This window comes from Pezoporus occidentalis, unplaced genomic scaffold, assembly GCF_034315485.1.
Source record: "Pezoporus occidentalis ecotype Australia unplaced genomic scaffold, CSIRO_AGI_Poc_V1 ctg439, whole genome shotgun sequence".
In the NCBI taxonomy this organism is placed as follows: Eukaryota; Metazoa; Chordata; class Aves; order Psittaciformes; family Psittacidae; genus Pezoporus; species Pezoporus occidentalis.
Window position 1 is genome coordinate 26,519 of NW_026915768.1, and position 17,690 is coordinate 44,208.

Consider the following 17,690-nt stretch of genomic DNA (forward strand, 5'->3'; position numbering starts at 1 on the left):
TGAGTGCAAGTGAGGTAACAGGGAAGCAGGAATACTGCATGGAAGGAACAGCCTGATCTCTCACAGAGCATCTGAGAGACCCTGTGTCCCTTCACGTCTCTGCTGGGGGCTGGTAGAACACCATGGGCTTGGTCTCGGCGTGAGCATAAAACAGAAGGGGTTTGAAAGGGTTTCTGCAGCCAGGGAAAGATGTGGCCCTTCCTTTGGAGGGCCATTGTTTTTATGCAATGGTCTAAGCCCTTGTTCCACAGCCACTCCATTATCCTTTAAAATACAGTATGGGTTCATTTCCAACAGCCTGCTGCAAGTCCCCAGTGCTCCCACATCCCCTGGCTAACTATGGCTCTAGAGGTGCTCATCAGACAACACTTACATCGACAATGAGGAAATCCAGCCAGCACCACGCATTGGTGAAGTACACCTTGAAGCCATAGGCCACCCACTTGAGCAGCATCTCAATGACGAAGATGTAGGAGAAGACTTTGTCAGCGTACTCCAGGATGGTGCGTATCACCTTCCGTTGTTCGATGTAGATGTCCTCAAAAGCCTGGAAGAGGCATGGAGCTACGTGACGGTCATTCTTCCATTAGACTTGCTGTGGCTCAGTGCAGCCACATCCTGCCTGTGTTGTCTCTGCTTACCTAGGGCTTGGGGCAGCTTGAAAACTTGAGAGCCTGAACATGGGTGGCATTTACTGATGCACCCGATCAACTTGGGGTCTAGCTCTTGTTTGGAGCTACATGATCTTTAAGACCCCTTTCAACCCAAACCATCCCAGGATGCTATAAAATGTCCAGCTGCATCACAAGGACACCAACCTGCACCTTTGGTTGCTTGGTAGCTTTGGAAATGCTCACAGGACTTTTGGTTACTGCTGTGTCCACATGGCACGTAAAACAAGTAATCAGAAGCACCAGCGGTGTCCAGGTGTTGCACAGATGTTCTAGCTCAGCTTTCAACTCCAGCACTAGCTACAGCCTCAGACACCCCCAACCATGAGTTAAGGTGAAGTGCCTCCTACAGTCGGTTATGGAGGCAGTGAGATGAGGAACCATCCACATAAAGCTGAATAGATGGTGCAGATGCTTCATGGTTGACATTAAGAGCAGGAGGGGAGGCTGTAGGTGGTTGTACCCCCTTGAGGCCATGGACCACAGCTCGTGATGGATCTGGGGAGGGTTATGCAGGGGCGACTATACCGATGCAGGGCAAGGGGAGGATGTTTGGATCCCCTTCTGGGCTGTGCCTTGGGCAGACCTGAGCTGAAGGGGGTTTAAACCCAACATCTGCCCACAGATGTGTTATTCTGCACAGGAGCCAGTGAGGCGATGCCCAGGCCCTGCGGCTGCCCTGTTCCTGGGCTCGCAGCCAACTGGGGAGCTGCTGCAGAGCAAATGGGACAGGGGGAAAGGCGGGACCTACCAGCGCCCCGCTGCTGAGGAGGATCATGAAGACGATGAAGGTCTCGAACCAGTCATGCTCCACGATGCGGAAGCAGGCTTTCCGGAGGTTCCACCATATCCTCCCTCTGTCACTGGTGATGTCCACGTAGAGGCAGGGAAACCTCTTCACGCAGGCTGCGGATGGGACAAGGAGCTGGGGTTACCTCGTGGCCAGGGCGTTTCCACCAAAGGGGCTCTATCCGTAGTTTGTTGTCATTTTAAGCCCTCCCAGAGGGAGGCTGGAGCAGGATCCTGCTGTGCTTAGGGGTGGGTTTGCAAGAGGTTATGCTGCAAGAACTGCTTCGGCAACAGCCCCTTCCCCACCCCGTGCCCTGCCTCACTCGGTTCCTCACCTTCTGTGAAGCACTCCTCGGGCTCATTGCTCTCCTCAGCCTCTTCTGCCACCTCCTCCTGCTCTGGCTCCGGGGGCTTGTAATCCACCGTGCTGCAGAAGGACGATGCGTTGTCACTGGAGAGAGGATTCTGCAAAGGAAGGGGAGGGCTCAGGGATGCTCCTGGACTTTGGCTGCCTGCAGCCACCCTCCAGCTCCTCCTGCTGCACCCAGCAACCAGGCAGCACTGGGGGAGCCAGTGGTGGAAGCCCCTTGCTTGGGGCTGCTCCGAGTCCCTCTCCAAGAGCCCACAGTGAAGCTGTTGGATCATCCATGGCTGCAACCCTTGGGAGACTGATGGCCCCTGAGCGTGCACAAGCTTTGCTTTTCATGCAGGTTCAGAGAAGCAAAGGTGCCCTGACCCCAGCCTGCTGGGAAACCTTCAGAGCCCTTGAGGAAAGAGCAGATCCCCAGCCCTGCCTGTCCCACCTGGGGGCAGGCAATGAACCGGGTCTTGGATAGGCATCTCCAGTGCAGGATGGTGCTGGCTTGTATGGGAAGGAGGCAGTCCTCCCCCAGGGATGCTGGTGCTTTCTGTAGCATAGAATACCAGACTGGCTTGGGCCGGAAATGACCTTAAGCTCATCCAGTTCCAGCCCCCTGGCGTAGGCAGGGTCACCTTCCACTAGAGCAGCTTGCCCAAAAGCAGTGCATGAGGGAGCTGCTTCATCCCCCAGCAAGCAGGGAAGCCCCTGAGGCACCCCCATTGCCTGTACCTTCAGGAGGCATCTCTTTGAGAAGACATCGCTGTGGGGGGCCCTTGCAGGCCTGCTGGGAACACCAGGACACGGCCCAGAGGAGCAGGACACAGCAGCAGGGGCAGCAGGAGCTGTCAGCTGCTGGCTCTGCAGGAGCAGTGGGGCTGGGGGGGAGAGGAGGGGCAGGGGGATTAGGAGGCCTCGGCATGGAGCCAGGCAAGTGTGACCCCAGGGAAGGACACATGGAAACCATCTGCCTCCAGGACGAGCCTGGCAAAGGCACGAGGCAGGGATGAACCAGTGCAACCACCCCAGAGGTCAGGGGAAAGGTGCCCAAGAGGCTCAATGTAACCCAGGAGCTCTGTGTGCTGGGGCTCAGGGCAGGTCCTGCCCCCCAGACAGGGACAGGGGTCACTGTGCTGGCCCCATTGCGTGGTCCCTGAACCCCATCCTTGGGCAATGTCCATCACATGCCTGGTGCAGCACCTCCAGCCTGACTGGGTGTTTCCACCCAAATCCAGGGTGGAAACAAATCCCTGTCCTTGCCAGCACTGCGCACCCAAATTCAGGTGCTCTGCACCCAGACTTCCCCTGTGACTCCAGAATCCCAGACTGTTTGGGTTGGAAAGGACCTTAAAGCTCATCCAGCCCCATCCCCTGCCATGGGCAAGGACACCTTCCACTGGAGCAGCTTGCTCCAAGCCCCTGTGTCCAACCTGGCCGGCTGAGCAGGCGCTGGAGCTGCTCTCAGGTCTCCCCTTCAGGAGCCTTCTCTTCTCCAGGCTGCCCCAGCCCAGCTCTCTCAGCCTGGCTCCAGAGCAGAGCTGCTCCAGCCCTCGCAGCAGCTCCGTGCCCTCCTCTGGCCTCACCCTTGCACCCCGGGGTGCAGCTCAGCCCAGAGCACCCCGCAGACATCGCCCTGCCCATGGGGATGGGCTCCGCGGCAGCTCCCGCGCGGCAGAACTGAGCTCAGCCGTTGGGATGTGGCAGCGCCGGAGGAGCGCAGCGTTGAGCCGGGCTTTGGCTCCACCTGGAGCTCGGCGGCGGCACCCGGGCACGCGGAGCGAGCCGCAGCCTCCCCCCGGTCAGCACCTGGCTTCCAGCCCTCATCCACACGCTGAGCGCCAGCGCGGCTGCTCGGGCAGGTCTGGAGGAGGGTAAGCGCCGACCCTCAGCCCTCCTGCTGGCAGCACCGCAGGGAGCAACCGCAGCGCCTCCCCTCACCCGTTCCCCTGCTCCGGGCGAGTTTGTCCCTTCCCAGCGCAGCTCAGCAGCAGGTTTGCACTCACACCCGCCCGGCAGCCCCAGCTGCCCCAATCGCCCTCTTTTCCGAGCTGAAAACACCCAGACCAATCCTGAGAAATAATCAGGATTATTCCATCAGTCCCCTCTTGGTGCACCCGAGCGGAGCCGGGTCCCTGCCGCTGCTCGGAGCCTGCGAATGGGGCTGGCTCCGGAGTTTGGGAGTCCTCGTTCATCTTCCAGCCCTGCTGGGGGCTCCCTGTGCACCCACAGCCAGTTGTGGCTGCACCCACAGTGCACCACATCCGCCCCAGCCACACCATCCTGAGCGGGAGTGTGGTTGGAGCTGCCCAGAGGCTCCTCTGCTCCCAGGCAGATGCGTTTGCCACCGATAATCACGATAACCCCCAGGCTAGCAATGTTCTGTTACCGATACAAAACCCTTTCATGATGCAGTTGCTCCTCTCTGCAGTGCCCAGGCAGCCTCCCCAGCTGCCCAGGCCTTCCCCAGGGCCGCAGTGAGCAGGAATTTCCCATCCTCCTTCCTGCGTCTGCTCAGGCTTTCCCAAGTTTCTTACATCTCCCCCACACCTTCCCGGAGCACGAGCCCCGACACGAGTCCTCCCTGCCCCGTGGCGCAGCAGTGCCCATCAGCTGTCCCATCAGCTTTGGATCCAAACTCTGTCGCTTCATGTTCGCTTGCGCTAAGCTCCTCCATCTGGTTTCATGCCCTCCCTCATAACGCTTTCAGAGGCATTAGCAGTGGATCCAGTGTTGGAGCCATCAGCAGATTTCCTGGCATCAAATTCCTCTTGAACATCTTTAACCCCAAACTGAGTGCTTTGGCCCTCTGGCATTAGCAATAACCCCAAAGCCTGACCCAAAACAGCCCAAACCTCTGCTTGGACCCCTCCACCTCCACCTTACACTGGAAATGCCAGGCTGAAAACCCCCAAGTTTGCCCTATGCCAAAGAAGCTCAAAGTGACCCAAATGAGGGTCCTTTGGGCAGCACAGCAAGAATGGGTCAATCTCAGGTTTTGGGTTGAAGCCCCTCCACCTGCCTCTCTTACCTTGGCATCCTCAGTGTCGGACTGGGTGCTGGTCTCCTCGTAGAGGTCAGACTCCTCAGAGGCAATGGGCACCTGCACCGTCAGGTTGGGGTTGTTAATGAAATTCATGTGGTCCAGTTCATCCATGAAAAAGTGCTCTTTGCCAGTGACGCCATCCAGGTATTCCGACTTGGGCTCCTGGCCTGTGTCCACGTGGTTTAGCACAGAGTTGTCAGCCTTATTGGGCTCTTGCTCTTCCTCTGGGGCCACCTTCTTCCCCTTCCACAGCCTGCGGAGCAGTGTGATGACAGAGGCCTTTACAAAGTCGATCCCCCTGGTGATCCTGCCAATAGCGATTTGCAGGTTGTTCATCTCCCCATCGTCGTCGGATGCTGCCAGGCTGTCAGCGCTGAAGGAGCTCAGCAGCAGAGCCAAGAACAGGTTCAGAACCTGGAGGGCGCAAAAGCAAATACCAGCACTGACGGCCAGAATCAGCATTGTCCCCCCCAGAAGGGTCCGGTCATGGCTATGGTGAAGCAGTGTCTCATGGGACCCTGCCCTCCCATCACCCTGCTCTGGGGACTGCAGAGGTGCCAGCCTCATCTCCTGGAGGACATGGACATGCTCCTCCTTCACCCCACCCTGGGCTCTCAGTGTCACCCCCAGCTGCTTGGGTACCAGTCATCACTTTAGCCCCTCTCAAACCACCTTCCCTGAAGGTCTATCAGCTCTCTGGTAGTTCAGATGCCCCCCAAGCTTCTGAGGGTCTCCAATGCCCTGGAGCCATGCAGGAGCCGAAGCCACAGCAGTAACTTCATCCCTTTCTCCATAGAGGAGGGTGGTCTCTGGTAGAGTGGTGTTTCACCTCAGAAAAAAGCTCATGGGATGCAAGTGCTCTGTGTAGAATGGTTTGGGGTGGAAGGGACCTTAAAGCTCCTTCAGCTCCAAACCCCTGCCACGGGCAGGGACCCCTTCCACTAGAGCAGCTTGCTCCAAGCCCCTGTGTCCAACCTGGCCTTGAACACTGCCAGGGATGGGGCAGCCACAGCTCCTCTGGGCAAGCACCGGCTCCGTGCTGCTTCCCTGTGATCTCTCTTACTTCAAGCACGTGCCTGGAGCCGGGGCAGCCTGGCCTGGCACGGGGTGGCCTCGCCGCATGCCAGAACCCTGGAGCAGCAGCGGGAAGAGGAGCGGGACGGGCTCCCCCCGGGGCACGGGAGCTGCGGCAGCACCGGCCCCGCAGTCACTGCCCGGAGCGGCCGCGGGGCCAAGCCTCAGCTCTCGGTGTTTGTGCCCCCTCGTGCCAGCAGCGCATCTGAGAAGGGAATCGGCTCCTGCCCAAGGTCACGGCTGTTCTCGCACGGCTCATAGCTCCCGACATAGCGCATCTTTAAATACATCCCCGCTCTCCTCGGTGTAATGCGCGCATTAAGCACCAGTTACAGCTGATAGGGGCTGCTGGCTCCGGCCTTTTTGGACAAGGAAGCTGTTCCCTTGTCACCCGACTGACTTCCTCCCTTTTCCCTTAATAACCCCAAAGGAAATGCTCAAAGTGTCATGAACAGTAAAGGACTACCCAGCATCACCTCATCCCCCTGCAGGGGAAGGGGGAGGAACAAACACCTCCCGGCAGCCGGGACAGGCTCCAGGACTCGGAAATACCTGAGGCACAGCCAGGAGCGCCTGGCTGAGAGGACGGGTTGGGCAGAGGTGGCTCTGCAGGTGGTTGTGATCTGTTTCTCCATTTAGCTTTAAATGAACCCCTTGCAGCAGCACGGAGCACAGCGAGGGCTGCGGGGCTTGCCCTGAAGGCCAGGGTGCGACTGGGGGGGCTACACCTCTGGCAGCTGAAAACCCTGCTCCTGGAGGGGCTGCCCTAGCCCAGAAACTGGCTCCAGAGGAGGAAGGCTCCCAGAGCCCCTTTCGGGGCTGTCTCCAGGGAGTCTCTGCCGAGATTCCCGGTCTTCAAGCCCCTGCGCTCTGTCTGGAGGCTGCTCCTGCTGCTCAGGGTGCGTGTGGGGGGGGGTTCTTCCATTCAGATGAACGGGCTCCCCCCTGGAATGTTACAGACTGTTGCCGGGTGATGGGGTGCTCCCCCCCGAAGCCATGCGCACACATCAGCCCAGCGCAGACCCTGGGACACCCCAGGGTGAGGGCTGCAGCCGGTGGATCTCTCCGTGCTGCTGTGGGGGCCAGTTCAAAGCCCAGATCCCTGGCACGAGCCAAGGGAAGCCAAACAGCCTCCAAACCCTGCCTTTCTGCCCCAAAGCGAGGCGCTCTGAGCTTCCCTGACCCCTGCTATGGGGTGGTCCCTGCGGCTGCTTTCACCCCTCTGGAGGCTGGTGCCAGCCTGGGCTGGAGCAGGCATCCACTGCGGGGGGGGGGGAGGCGGCAGCAGCTCCCGGGCAGATAGGGTTTCAAAGCAGATTCCAAAGGGTTTACACAACCTTGGCAAGTAACAGGAGCGATCCGGCAAGCGGCCGCGCTTCCCTCCCCTGCCTTCTCCTTAAGGAGGGAGAGCAGGGCCCTGGAAAACAAGCTCCGGAGCTGCCAGCGAGAGCGTGACCAAGTTTAGAAAGGATTTCGTGCTCGCCTGGAACTTGTGGACCTGCAGAGCCTGGGTTAGAGTAGGGAGGGTAAGGGGAGGCTGCTGCTGAGCAGGGGGTCACCAGAAGCCAGGGAAGGAGCCCCCATGCTGCATCACCAGGATGGCAGCTGGACCTTGGTGAGGACAGGGATCTGCAAAAGCTTTCCAGGGGGATCTGGTCCCAGAAGCACCCAGAACCAAAGGGTGAGGTGGGTCTAACACTGCACCCATCCCTCATCGTTAACACTGCACTATCCCTCATCCCAGGGGAGTGGGGAATGCCAATTACATCTTTACTTCTAATTTACCTTCCACTGTGGGTCCACCCCAGCTCCAAGACTCACCACGAGGTTCCCGATGACCATGACCATCATGAAGACGATGAGGCACATGGTCTGGCCAGCCACCTCCATGCAGTCCCACATGGTCTCGATCCACTCCCCGCAGAGGATGCGGAAGACGATGAGGAAGGAGTGGAAGAAGTCATTCATGTGCCAGCGGGGCAGCGTGCAGTCCACAGAGATCTTGCACACGCACTCTATGTAGCTCTTCCCAAAGAGCTGCATCCCCACCACGGCAAAGATGAAGACGATGATGGCCAGCACCAGCGTGAGGTTCCCCAGGGCACCCACAGAGTTGCCAATGATCTTGATGAGCATGTTGAGGGTGGGCCAGGACTTGGCGAGCTTGAAAACCCTCAGCTACGAGGAGCAAGGAGACAAGACATTGATTTGCCTGGGGGTTTCACTGCCACAGGATTGCAGCAAGGCTGGGATTAGACCTTCATGTGACAGCTTTATAAAGGCAGGAAGCACTGCTTGCAAAGAGCCTGATTTTCCCGAGTATTCAGCTTGACTTTTGGTGCTATCATTAACAGGGGACCCGTTGGTGACCACCCCAAAGGAGGCTGACCAAACCATTCTCCATCCTGGTGGCAACTGCATCCAAACCCCAGGCACACCTCACCCCCAGGCACGTACCAAGCGGAAGGAGCGGAGCACAGAGAGCCCTTGCACGTTGGCCAGACCCAGCTCCACCAGGCTCAGGGTGACAATGATGCTGTCGAAGATGTTCCAGCCCTGCTGGAAATACTCGTAGGGGTCCAGGGCAATGAGCTTCAGAACCATCTCTGCCGTGAATATCCCCGTGAAGACCTGTGGGAAACAGTATCTGGTCACTTCACTGTGAGCCAGTGCTGAGCCTCGGTGTGGAAAGGTCCCTTCCAACACAAACCAGTCTGGGGTTCCATGATTGTCCAGCCCCAGCTGGGAACCAGCTCCCCAGGTGCTGCCCAGTGTGGCTTGCAAGGCCGGGCTGGGAGCACTGGTGGCCAGACACAAAGGTGCACACTGGGAGGTGGAAACTAAAAAGGATTTAATTTGCTATAACCCCATCTGACCAAGTGCCGAGTCTCAGGGATTCCCAGCACCGGGAATTGGGGCTGCACATCCTGCCCGGAGCCGCTGCTGGCCGCAGGAGAAGCCGGAGCCACCTCTGAGTGTGAGCGTGCTTCGAGCAACAGTGATTAATCCCCTTGTATTTCCTGAATGAAACCAGAGACAAAGCAGCTGTGTGCTGAGCGTCACCCTGCGTGCTGACACCCTGCCTGTGTCACTCCAGTGCCCATGCAGAGAGGTCCCAGCAGGGCAAGGTGGCAGGAGAGGAGATGCTGAGCGCTCCCATTCCTTTACCTGTAACCGAGGAAATGCCTGGCAAGAAGTCAGGTGTTCCTGCAGTCAGTAAATATTTGAGGAAGAGCAAGCTACAGAAACCTTGGGACCCCCCCAGGATGTAGCAGCTCCTTTCATTGGCCATAGACACAGCCACAGAAAGGGCTCACAGTCTGGTTTGGGTTGGAAGGGACCTCAGAGCTCCTCCAGCTCCAACCCCTGCCACGGGCAGGGACCCCTTCCACTGGAGCAGCTTGCTCCAAACCCCTGTGTCCAACCTGGCCTTGAGCACTGCCAGGGATGGGGCATCCCTCCAGGGATGAGATGCTGTGATTGGACCCTGCAGCACTTTCGCAGCAGGGGGGAGGTGTTTCAGGGATGCTCCAGTGCTGTTCAGGTGACACCATGGCAGCAGAGGGGATCTGCCCACCGGGCGGATGCTGTGGCTCTGAATGGGGAAGGATGGGATGCCCGTAGCTGCCTACCAGGTTCCCAACGCTCAGCACGTTCTCAAACTCCTCCGTCATGGGGTAATGCTCCATGGCCATGAAGAGTGTGTTGAGCACAATGCAGATGGTGATGCCCAGGTCCACGAAGGGGTCCATCACCACCAGCTTGACAAACTCCTTCAGCTTCCGCCAGGGAAGACAGCAGTTCCACACCAAGAACGTGTGGGCAAATTTATACCACCAGGGTGGGCACTTCTGGTGAGCTTCCTCCAGCTCTGAGGGCAGGAAGAAAATGACATCAGTGCGGGCTTATCCTGTCCTCCTCCTGGTGGGGCCCCCTGAAGGAGACCTCTCCTGAGGTCCTGAACCAGCCCCAGACCATCTATGAGTTAAATATGGGGCCTAAAAGGAGGAGCCTTCCCACTCCCAGGCACGGTGATGGTGCAGACCTCACCCTCCAAACCTGGATGGAACATCAGGTAACCCAGGGAACTGAGGGTCCAATCCTGCTCTCAGCACTTGGGCAGGATTTGAGGTGTCTCTGCCACACTGAGATTGCAAAGACATCCAAGGGAACTGCCACGGGGTGGCCATAGGGTTTGGTTGCCCCTTCTCATGGGGGACGGGGCTGAGAAGCCTCTTATTGCTGAGTCCATGGTACTTTTTGCTGAAGGTGAGGCAGCAGCTCTTGGGAGGCCACTCAACAGCTCCCAGCTGGCTCTGGACACGGCTGTAATAAGCTGCAGTCCCATTCATTTCCATGGGATGTTGCATTATTGCCTCTAGGAATCATCCCAGTGAGTCGGGATGAAAAACCTTCCTTGAGCATCACTGCAGTGACCTCATGTGGAGACCCCAGGTCCAGAGCCAGCCCTTGCCTGGGGCTGGAGATTTGTGCCAGCCTCTACCACTGGTGTGTGCTGAGCACCCCAAGCCCCCCGGGGCACCCAGGCTGGGGCGGGACATACCTTCCACAGCATTGGAGAGGACACTGATGGCACTCCCCACCCTCTTCTCAAGGCCTGGCCCATCTTGGTTGCCTACAGAGAGGTGGTTGTGGTCAGGTTTCTCCAGGTCATTGACTGGGTTGAACTGCAAGGAGAGAAGGGCATGGGACGTTTAATGCACTTACAGGTAGAGCAGGCAGAAGAAAGGGCATGGTCTGGAGAGATGTGAGCTACAGGCTGCAGAAAGGCTTGTAGGACTGAGCCCACAATAAGCTGAGGGTTTACTGGGGTGGGTACCCTCAAGAAATGGTAGAGTCAAACACTTACATCAACCACCGTGGCAGAGCGCTGCAGCACGACCTTGGGGATCACCTGCCCATTGCAGTCCTTTGCCTTGTCCTGGTCACTGTTGAGGTCTGAGTCTCGCTCCTTCTCAGCCACGCTGCTGGGCAGGGAACTGCTGCTGGACCGCCGGTCCTGCAACTGCAGCACCCACATCCCATCACCCCGTGTCTGCAGCCATCGGGAGCCACATCCCATCACCCCGTGTCTGCAGCCATCGGGAGCCACATCCCATCACCCCCTGTCTGCAGCCATCGGGAGCCACATCCCATCACCCCCTGTCTGCAGCCACATCCCATCACCCCCTGTCTGCAGCCACATCCCATCACCCCCTGTCTGCAGCCATCGGGAGCCACATCCCATCACCCTCTCTGCAGCCATCGGGAGCCACATCCCATCACCCCCTGTCTGCAGCCATCGGGAGCCACATCCCATCACCCCCTGTCTGCAGCCATCGGGAGCCACATCCCATCACCCCCTGTCTGCAGCCATCGGGAGCCACATCCCATCACCCCCTGTCTGCAGCCATCGGGAGCCACATCCCATCACCCCCTGTCTGCAGCCATCGGGAGCCACATCCCATCACCCCCTGTCTGCAGCCATCGGGAGCCACATCCCATCACCCCCTGTCTGCAGCCATCGGGAGCCACATCCCATCACCCCCTGTCTGCAGCCATCGGGAGCCACATCCCATCACCCCGTGTCTGCAGCCATCGGGAGCCACATCCCATCACCCCCTGTCTGCAGCCATCGGGAGCCACATCCCATCACCCCGTGTCTGCAGCCATCGGGAGCCACATCCCATCACCCCCTGTCTGCAGCCACATGGAAGAACTTCTGCCCTGTTTGCTGTAGGTGCTTTGCCCTCACTCAGCCTTATCTGTCTTCTCCATTCCTCCAGGTACTATTAATAAAGAGGCATCATTCCTTCATAAGCCTGTGGGTAACTCACTGGTTAAGTAGCCTGGGGAACCAGCCACAGCACCAGCTTTATGTCTAGCCCTGGATGCCCTATCCCTGGAGCAGGGCTTTGCTTAGACCCATCCTGCAAACAGCAGCAGCCAGATAAGAGCAAGTCACTTCCTCAGAGGATGTTGTGGCTCGGAACTGATAAGGAATGAGATAGAGGTTCTAGAGTAAAGCATTGCTCTGGGTCTCTGTACATCAAGGAAGCTGGTCTTTTGCCCAAACAGTTGGGTTTGCAGGGATGTGCCCTGAGGATGCTGCTGACATAGACCAAAGGGAGGATTAAAGATGGAAAGTGGCTGGGCTGCAGTATCAGACATCACAGAAGCTTTTCCCCATGGTTCTATGGGCTTGTGCTGAAAAGAGACTCCCAAGGACTGGAAAGGGGCTAAGATAACACCTGAGGCCACAGTGGAGCAAATCTCTTTAGACTGTGCTTTTACCAAGAAAGATTGGACCAGATGATCCTTGAAGTCCCTCCTAACCCAGTATTTATAGAGTCATGGAATAGTTTGGACTGGAAGAGACCTTTGAGGACCATCTGGTCCTCTCCCACCACGTGTGGTTTGCTAATGCACTGAGCTTTGCTGCCCACTCTCTCTTCCTTGAGAACTTCTTTCATACCCTGATCATAATTTCTGCCAGGTCTCCTGCTCCTGACGTGCTGTAGGAATATAGGTTATCAGTTCTGGTGCCTTTCACACCTCTCTTCCTTTCAAGCAACACCCCACCTCTGTGCTGCACCTCTGCTGCCTCCCAGTGCTCCCTGTGCTGGATTTGGGATGTGGAAATCCATCATTTCTTTCTTCCCCCACTCAGGATAATATCTCAACTTCTGCTGTGAGCCCCCAGATAGTAACTCAATTGTTACCTTATGGCCCGAATTTGGCTTATTCTTGGATTTTACGTGGAGGCACCGCCACGCTTGTCACTGCCTCCCCTTTTCTCCCCCTGTTTCTAAGGTCCCTCATTTTGGCCCCCACCCTTTGCACCAACCATCTTCTCTTGCTCCTCTTGCTGCTTCTTCAGCTGCTCCATAAGCTGCTGGAATTCCTCCTCCTTCTGCTGCTCCTCCAGCAGCGTGGCATCGTTCTGCTCTGCATAAGCCATGGCCACCACCGCGAGGATGAGGTTGATGAGGTAGAAGGAGCCAAGGAATATAACCACCACGAAGAAGATCATGTACGTTTTCCCTGCTGCACGCAGCGTCTGTGGAAAGAGGAGGCTCCCAAGGGAAGCTCTTGCACCTGGGCACCCTCCTGGCTGTGGTTCTGTGCTATCTGGTAGCCCAAGGGCTGCAATATACGGAGATGGGACTAATCTTTCATCAGATTCGCTTTGCTGGGGCAGGAGCTGATGTCTCTCAGCCCCCAGTTTCACCCTTGGGCCATGAGTGGCCTTTCTCTAGGGCACAGCCATTCCCAGAGGGCACTCCGAGCCTTTCGACATAGGCTTGCTCCTGTATCAACTGCCTCTGGACCCGGGGTGAGCTGGGATTTCGTGGGGTCTGCATCTTCTCCCTGGAGGATGACTCAGTGCAGGGGACAAGCAGCTCTTCCCCCTTACCTCAAGCCAGAGATGTGCTACATACAAGAGGTACTCTTATAAAGCCCTGACTTTGATGATCTAGCTGACAGCATACCCAGGATTTACTATGGGAAATACACAGCACTGCTCAGGTTGGGCAGCTGCATGGGGCTGTGCCCATCTCTGCTGGTCCTGGTTAGACCCATAAACTGCAGGACAAGGTCCCACAGGTTTCCGATCAAGTGACTTTCTACTTGTCTGGGATCAGGGGCGGCACCAAAAAGAGAGGAACCTTTGCAGAGGGATAAGGATTTGGTGCCTACCAGCTGGAAGAGGTTCTCCCAGAAGTCCTGCGTCATGAGGCGGAAGAGGGCCAGGAAAGCCCAGCTGAAGGTATCGTAGCTGGTGTAGCCGTAGTTCGGGTTCCTCCCTGCCTTCATGCACTGGTACCCTTCAGGGCACTTCCTACCAAAGGAGCCGCAGGGGCAGCTGGTTGAGACCCTGGTGCTGCCCCTCCTGCTCCTGCAGCCAAAGTCTCCATTCCCAGAGGCGCTGGGATGCTTCAGAAGACCTTTCCCTCACATCGACAGTTGGGATGCCCAAACTGATACCAGCTGTCCCAAAGCTGGTACATTCAGCATGCCTGGACCCATAACCCCAGGCTGATACAGTTGGGATGCCTGGACCAATACCCCCCCTCCCAGATATAGTTGGGATTCCTGAACCATTCACCCATAGACCTACATTCCCACCCTCAATCATGTCCATCCCAAGCATCAGCAGCCCCACAAGCTGCACTGTCCTTGTCCCCTCCTGGGGAGCCAAAGTGCCACCAGCATGAGCTGCACTCACCCAGCATCGCTGCTGTTCCCGCAGAGCAGGGCATCCAGCGCTCCCTCCAGGAAGTAGAAATTGGCTTTGGGTTGGGGAAAGAGCAAGCCATCAAATCAAAGCACAGACACTGATCATCAGAATCTTGGCAGCTCCTCCCTGGCAGGGCAATTCCCAGAATCCCAGCGCTGGCCACTGGGTTATCTCCTCTCTGCTGACTTTGCTACTTGCATTGAACTGTCTGGCACCAGCTCAGAGAGCTCACTCATGGCATTGTTTCACCCACCCACCCAGATGGCTCCCAAGCCAATAAAGAGCTCCAGGGACAGACAGGCTGGCCAGGGCCCATTGGAAGGTGGATTAACACAGAGTCAAAGGGCTGGTCCGTTTTGCTGGGGAAACATGGAAAACTGCAGGGCATTCCTAGGGAGCACCGAGGATTGCAGGGGTCCCAGGAAAGCCTGGAGGCACTGCTGCTGTGCCATGGCTATCACCTTCCTCCTGCTGCTCCCATCCCAACCAGCCCTATTGGTGGGGAACCCCCCCTGCTCACAGACCAAGGGTCCTTAGAGCTCCTCCTTAGAGCTCGAGAGCCACGGGAGCTGCCACACGGTACCACCACAGGTCACCTCCCCCAGGGAGCCATGGAGGAGCTCCTGGAGCCTCCCACCCCAGGACATAGCGAAGGGAAGCAGGATCCCACCCCGGGCATCGCACAGCACAGCCTTTCCTGGAGCATCCTCAAGGCATCCCTGGCTCCGGCTGGCTTCTTGCCACCAGGCTTTTATCCACCCTATGTGGGCTCATCGAGGAGTGAAGCTCCAGGCAGGGTGGCTTTGTCCTGGCCCCAGGAGCTGTCAGTGTGAAGGCAGGGCTGCAGGGTGCTGGTGCTGATTGCACTGCACTCAGATCCCAAATATTATCTGCACCTCTACAAAGAAGCCTTCCTGTAATTAATGCCAGAGCTACTTGCACAGTTGGATGTCTTTGCCTCTGGCTTTCAACCCAAAGTCCCATCTGCCCCTGGAAGATTTGGTATCCCTGCTGTGATCAGCCAGGGGAGGCTGTGTCCTCACTAGCAAGCTCAAGAGATGGAGACACTCTTTTGTCCAGGCCTTCTCATGGTGAAATCTCTCTGGAGGACTCCACCTTGCCCATGTGGATTGCATTTTCCCCTGACAAAGAGGATTTCATCCCATCTGTCCACCCTGTGATTGTGCACAGCCCATTTTACCCACTGGTCACAGCAAACCATCCTGGTCTGAGATGGGGGAAGAGCAAAGAAACCAGGAGGAGCAAACCAGGCTGATGGGTCAATGGAGAAGGGATGCACAAGCCTTTACCTTCATCATTGATGTAGGCCTCAAAATCAAAGGTGCTGTTGCTGGTGAGGTTGCCGGTGAAGTTGCCGGCCGTGGCAGCGGTGAAGCTGCCGTAGAGCGTTGCGTTGGCCGCGGTGTCGTTGTCCAGCACCAGGTCCTCCAGCAGGGTGGCATTGAGGGGCGGCCACCGCACGCACTTCTGCCGCAGGTTGCCCATGAAGAGCTGGAGGCCGATGAGGGCGAACACGCTCAGGCAGAAGACGGTGAGGATCATCACATCCGAGAGCTTCTTCACCGACTGGATCAGAGCCCCCACGATGGTCTTCAGGCCTGGGGGGAGGTGGCACTGCTGAGCTCATGCTCATCTGCACTAAGACCCATTCAATATCTCAACCCTGGCACTGGTGCCGTCAGCAGTAGGGATGAAACTGAGTTTATGGCTCCAAAGGACCAAGCAAAGCCTATGGGTTAATCGAGCCCATAAACACAACATGAGAACAAGCCCACTTAAGGCATCTCCAAGGACTCTACAAACAACACATCTGGCCCATCAGGAGCTTTCCTTGGCCAAAAGAAGTGAGAGCAGCTTATTTGAAGATGTGGAATCAGCAGGACCTGAGCCAAAAGCCATGTGGAAAATAAGGGTTACCTTATTTCCTCTGTTTTCTCTCTGAGCTGTCAAAAGAACAGGGAATTGATGTGAACTGTGGGAAAACCTGAGCTCAAGGAAAGGGAAGACACAGACAGGAAACCCCTTCTTTAAGTCCCACCTGGTATCACGGTGATGGTTTTCAAGGCACGGAGGACACGGAAGGTTCTGAGGGCAGAGATGTTCCCCAGGTCCACAAACTCGGTAATGTAGCTGCAGGACAGGAGAGGAGAGGGCTTCAGGGGCTCTGCAGACAGGCACCTACACCCCTGTTTGTCAGCCCTCCTCCTGCCCCCATCCCACCACACTCACGCCATGGAGATGACCATGAAGTCCAGCCAATTCCACGGGTCGCGCAGGAATGTGAAGTCATTGATGCAGAAGCCTCTTGACAGTATCTTGATGAGGGACTCAAAGGTGTATATCCCGGTGAAGGTGTATCTGGAATGGGAACGGTGACCATGGGGAAGCTCACCCGGGTCCACGGGCCAGCTCAGGATGAGGTTTTGTCTATCCCTGACAGCAGGACCATGGCAGGAAGCTGAGCTTGGGGGTCACAGGCTGCTGGGTTCTTGGGGTGCTTCACCTTGCAGGGCAAGCTGAGGTATCCTGAGGTACCAATCCCTTTGGTGGCTTCTGCAGTACCTCTGATCCTGCTGATCTCCCACCACCACGCTCTCTGCAGAGCCCTGCTGAGGCCCAGCTGTGCAGAACCACAGCAGAACATGCTGCATTTCCCCTTCTCCCAGGGGCTGGCTGCCCATGCTCCTTGGATCTGCTCAGCCTCTCCAGACTCTCACTGCTGACTTGTCCTGACCCAACCTGCCCTGCAGTGGTCTCCTGTCACAGGGAACCCACCAGATTTTGGGCAGCTCTGAAACATTCCCACTCTTTGCAATGCCTTTGCAGAGCATGGACATCCCTTCTGAGATGAGGGCCACCAGCACCTCCAGTGACCCCTCTCCTCCTCTGAAGGGTGCCTGCATCCCAACACTGCTCTCTCAGCCTTGTCCTGTCCCTGCTGAGCAAGGCCAAGCCGGGATGCTCCATGGCTGGTGGAGGAGGCAGGGACTTACTCCACGTTCTTGGACCACGCCGGGGGGTTGCTCATCGTCATAAACACGCAGTTGGTTAAGATGGTGATCATGATCAACATGCTGAACAATTTACATCCTGGTCAAGGAGAAACACTGTGGCTGTGCTCTGGATTCCCCCTTTCACACCGTTATGAAGCCAAGCTCTTGTCCTGGCTCCCACCTTGGTCCCATGTCTCCCGTCTCAGTCCTGCGCTCACACTTTCCTTCTGCTCCCATGCATGGTCCTGGCCCTTGCCCTCCCTTTCTGCTGCTCTCCCCATCTCCATGGTGTTGGCTCTGCCTCCCCTTCTTGTCCCATGCTCCTTCCTCTCCATCACCCCAGGACAAAGCTTTCCCCACTTCTCTGGTCCTCTGCCACAAACACCCCATCTATTTCCTCCCTCCTCCTGGCCACCAACCCCTGCTGTCACCACAGCTCTGTGGGATCACCTTCCACCCATCCTAGTGTCCCTCTTGCTCCTGGCATCCATTCCTGTCT

The 17,690-nt window shown here is 57.2% G+C and overlaps 1 protein-coding gene across 2 annotated transcripts in view; it reads right to left on the minus strand.

Annotated features, from left to right (window-relative positions):
* The window catches only part of SCN4A (sodium voltage-gated channel alpha subunit 4), a 33,723-nt gene that overhangs the window by 8,327 nt on the left and 7,706 nt on the right, over positions 1-17,690 (minus strand). The window contains exons 4-19 of one of the 2 annotated variants that reach the window (XM_062634750.1): positions 17,192-17,281; positions 16,428-16,556; positions 16,237-16,328; positions 15,488-15,796; positions 14,166-14,229; positions 13,637-13,778; positions 12,783-12,995; positions 10,806-10,961; positions 10,500-10,623; positions 9,568-9,806; positions 8,393-8,566; positions 7,757-8,113; positions 4,847-5,275; positions 1,796-1,925; positions 1,423-1,577; positions 374-547 (exon numbers count right to left, since the gene is read on the minus strand). In XM_062634750.1, the coding sequence (XP_062490734.1) occupies positions 374-547; positions 1,423-1,577; positions 1,796-1,925; positions 4,847-5,275; positions 7,757-8,113; positions 8,393-8,566; positions 9,568-9,806; positions 10,500-10,623; positions 10,806-10,961; positions 12,783-12,995; positions 13,637-13,778; positions 14,166-14,229; positions 15,488-15,796; positions 16,237-16,328; positions 16,428-16,556; positions 17,192-17,281 (2,977 nt within the window). Of the gene's footprint in view, positions 1-373; positions 548-1,422; positions 1,578-1,795; positions 1,926-4,846; positions 5,276-7,756; positions 8,114-8,392; positions 8,567-9,567; positions 9,807-10,499; positions 10,624-10,805; positions 10,962-12,782; positions 12,996-13,636; positions 13,779-14,165; positions 14,230-15,487; positions 15,797-16,236; positions 16,329-16,427; positions 16,557-17,191; positions 17,402-17,690 lie in introns of those variants that run through there. The other variant, XM_062634749.1, reaches the window with a different exon arrangement.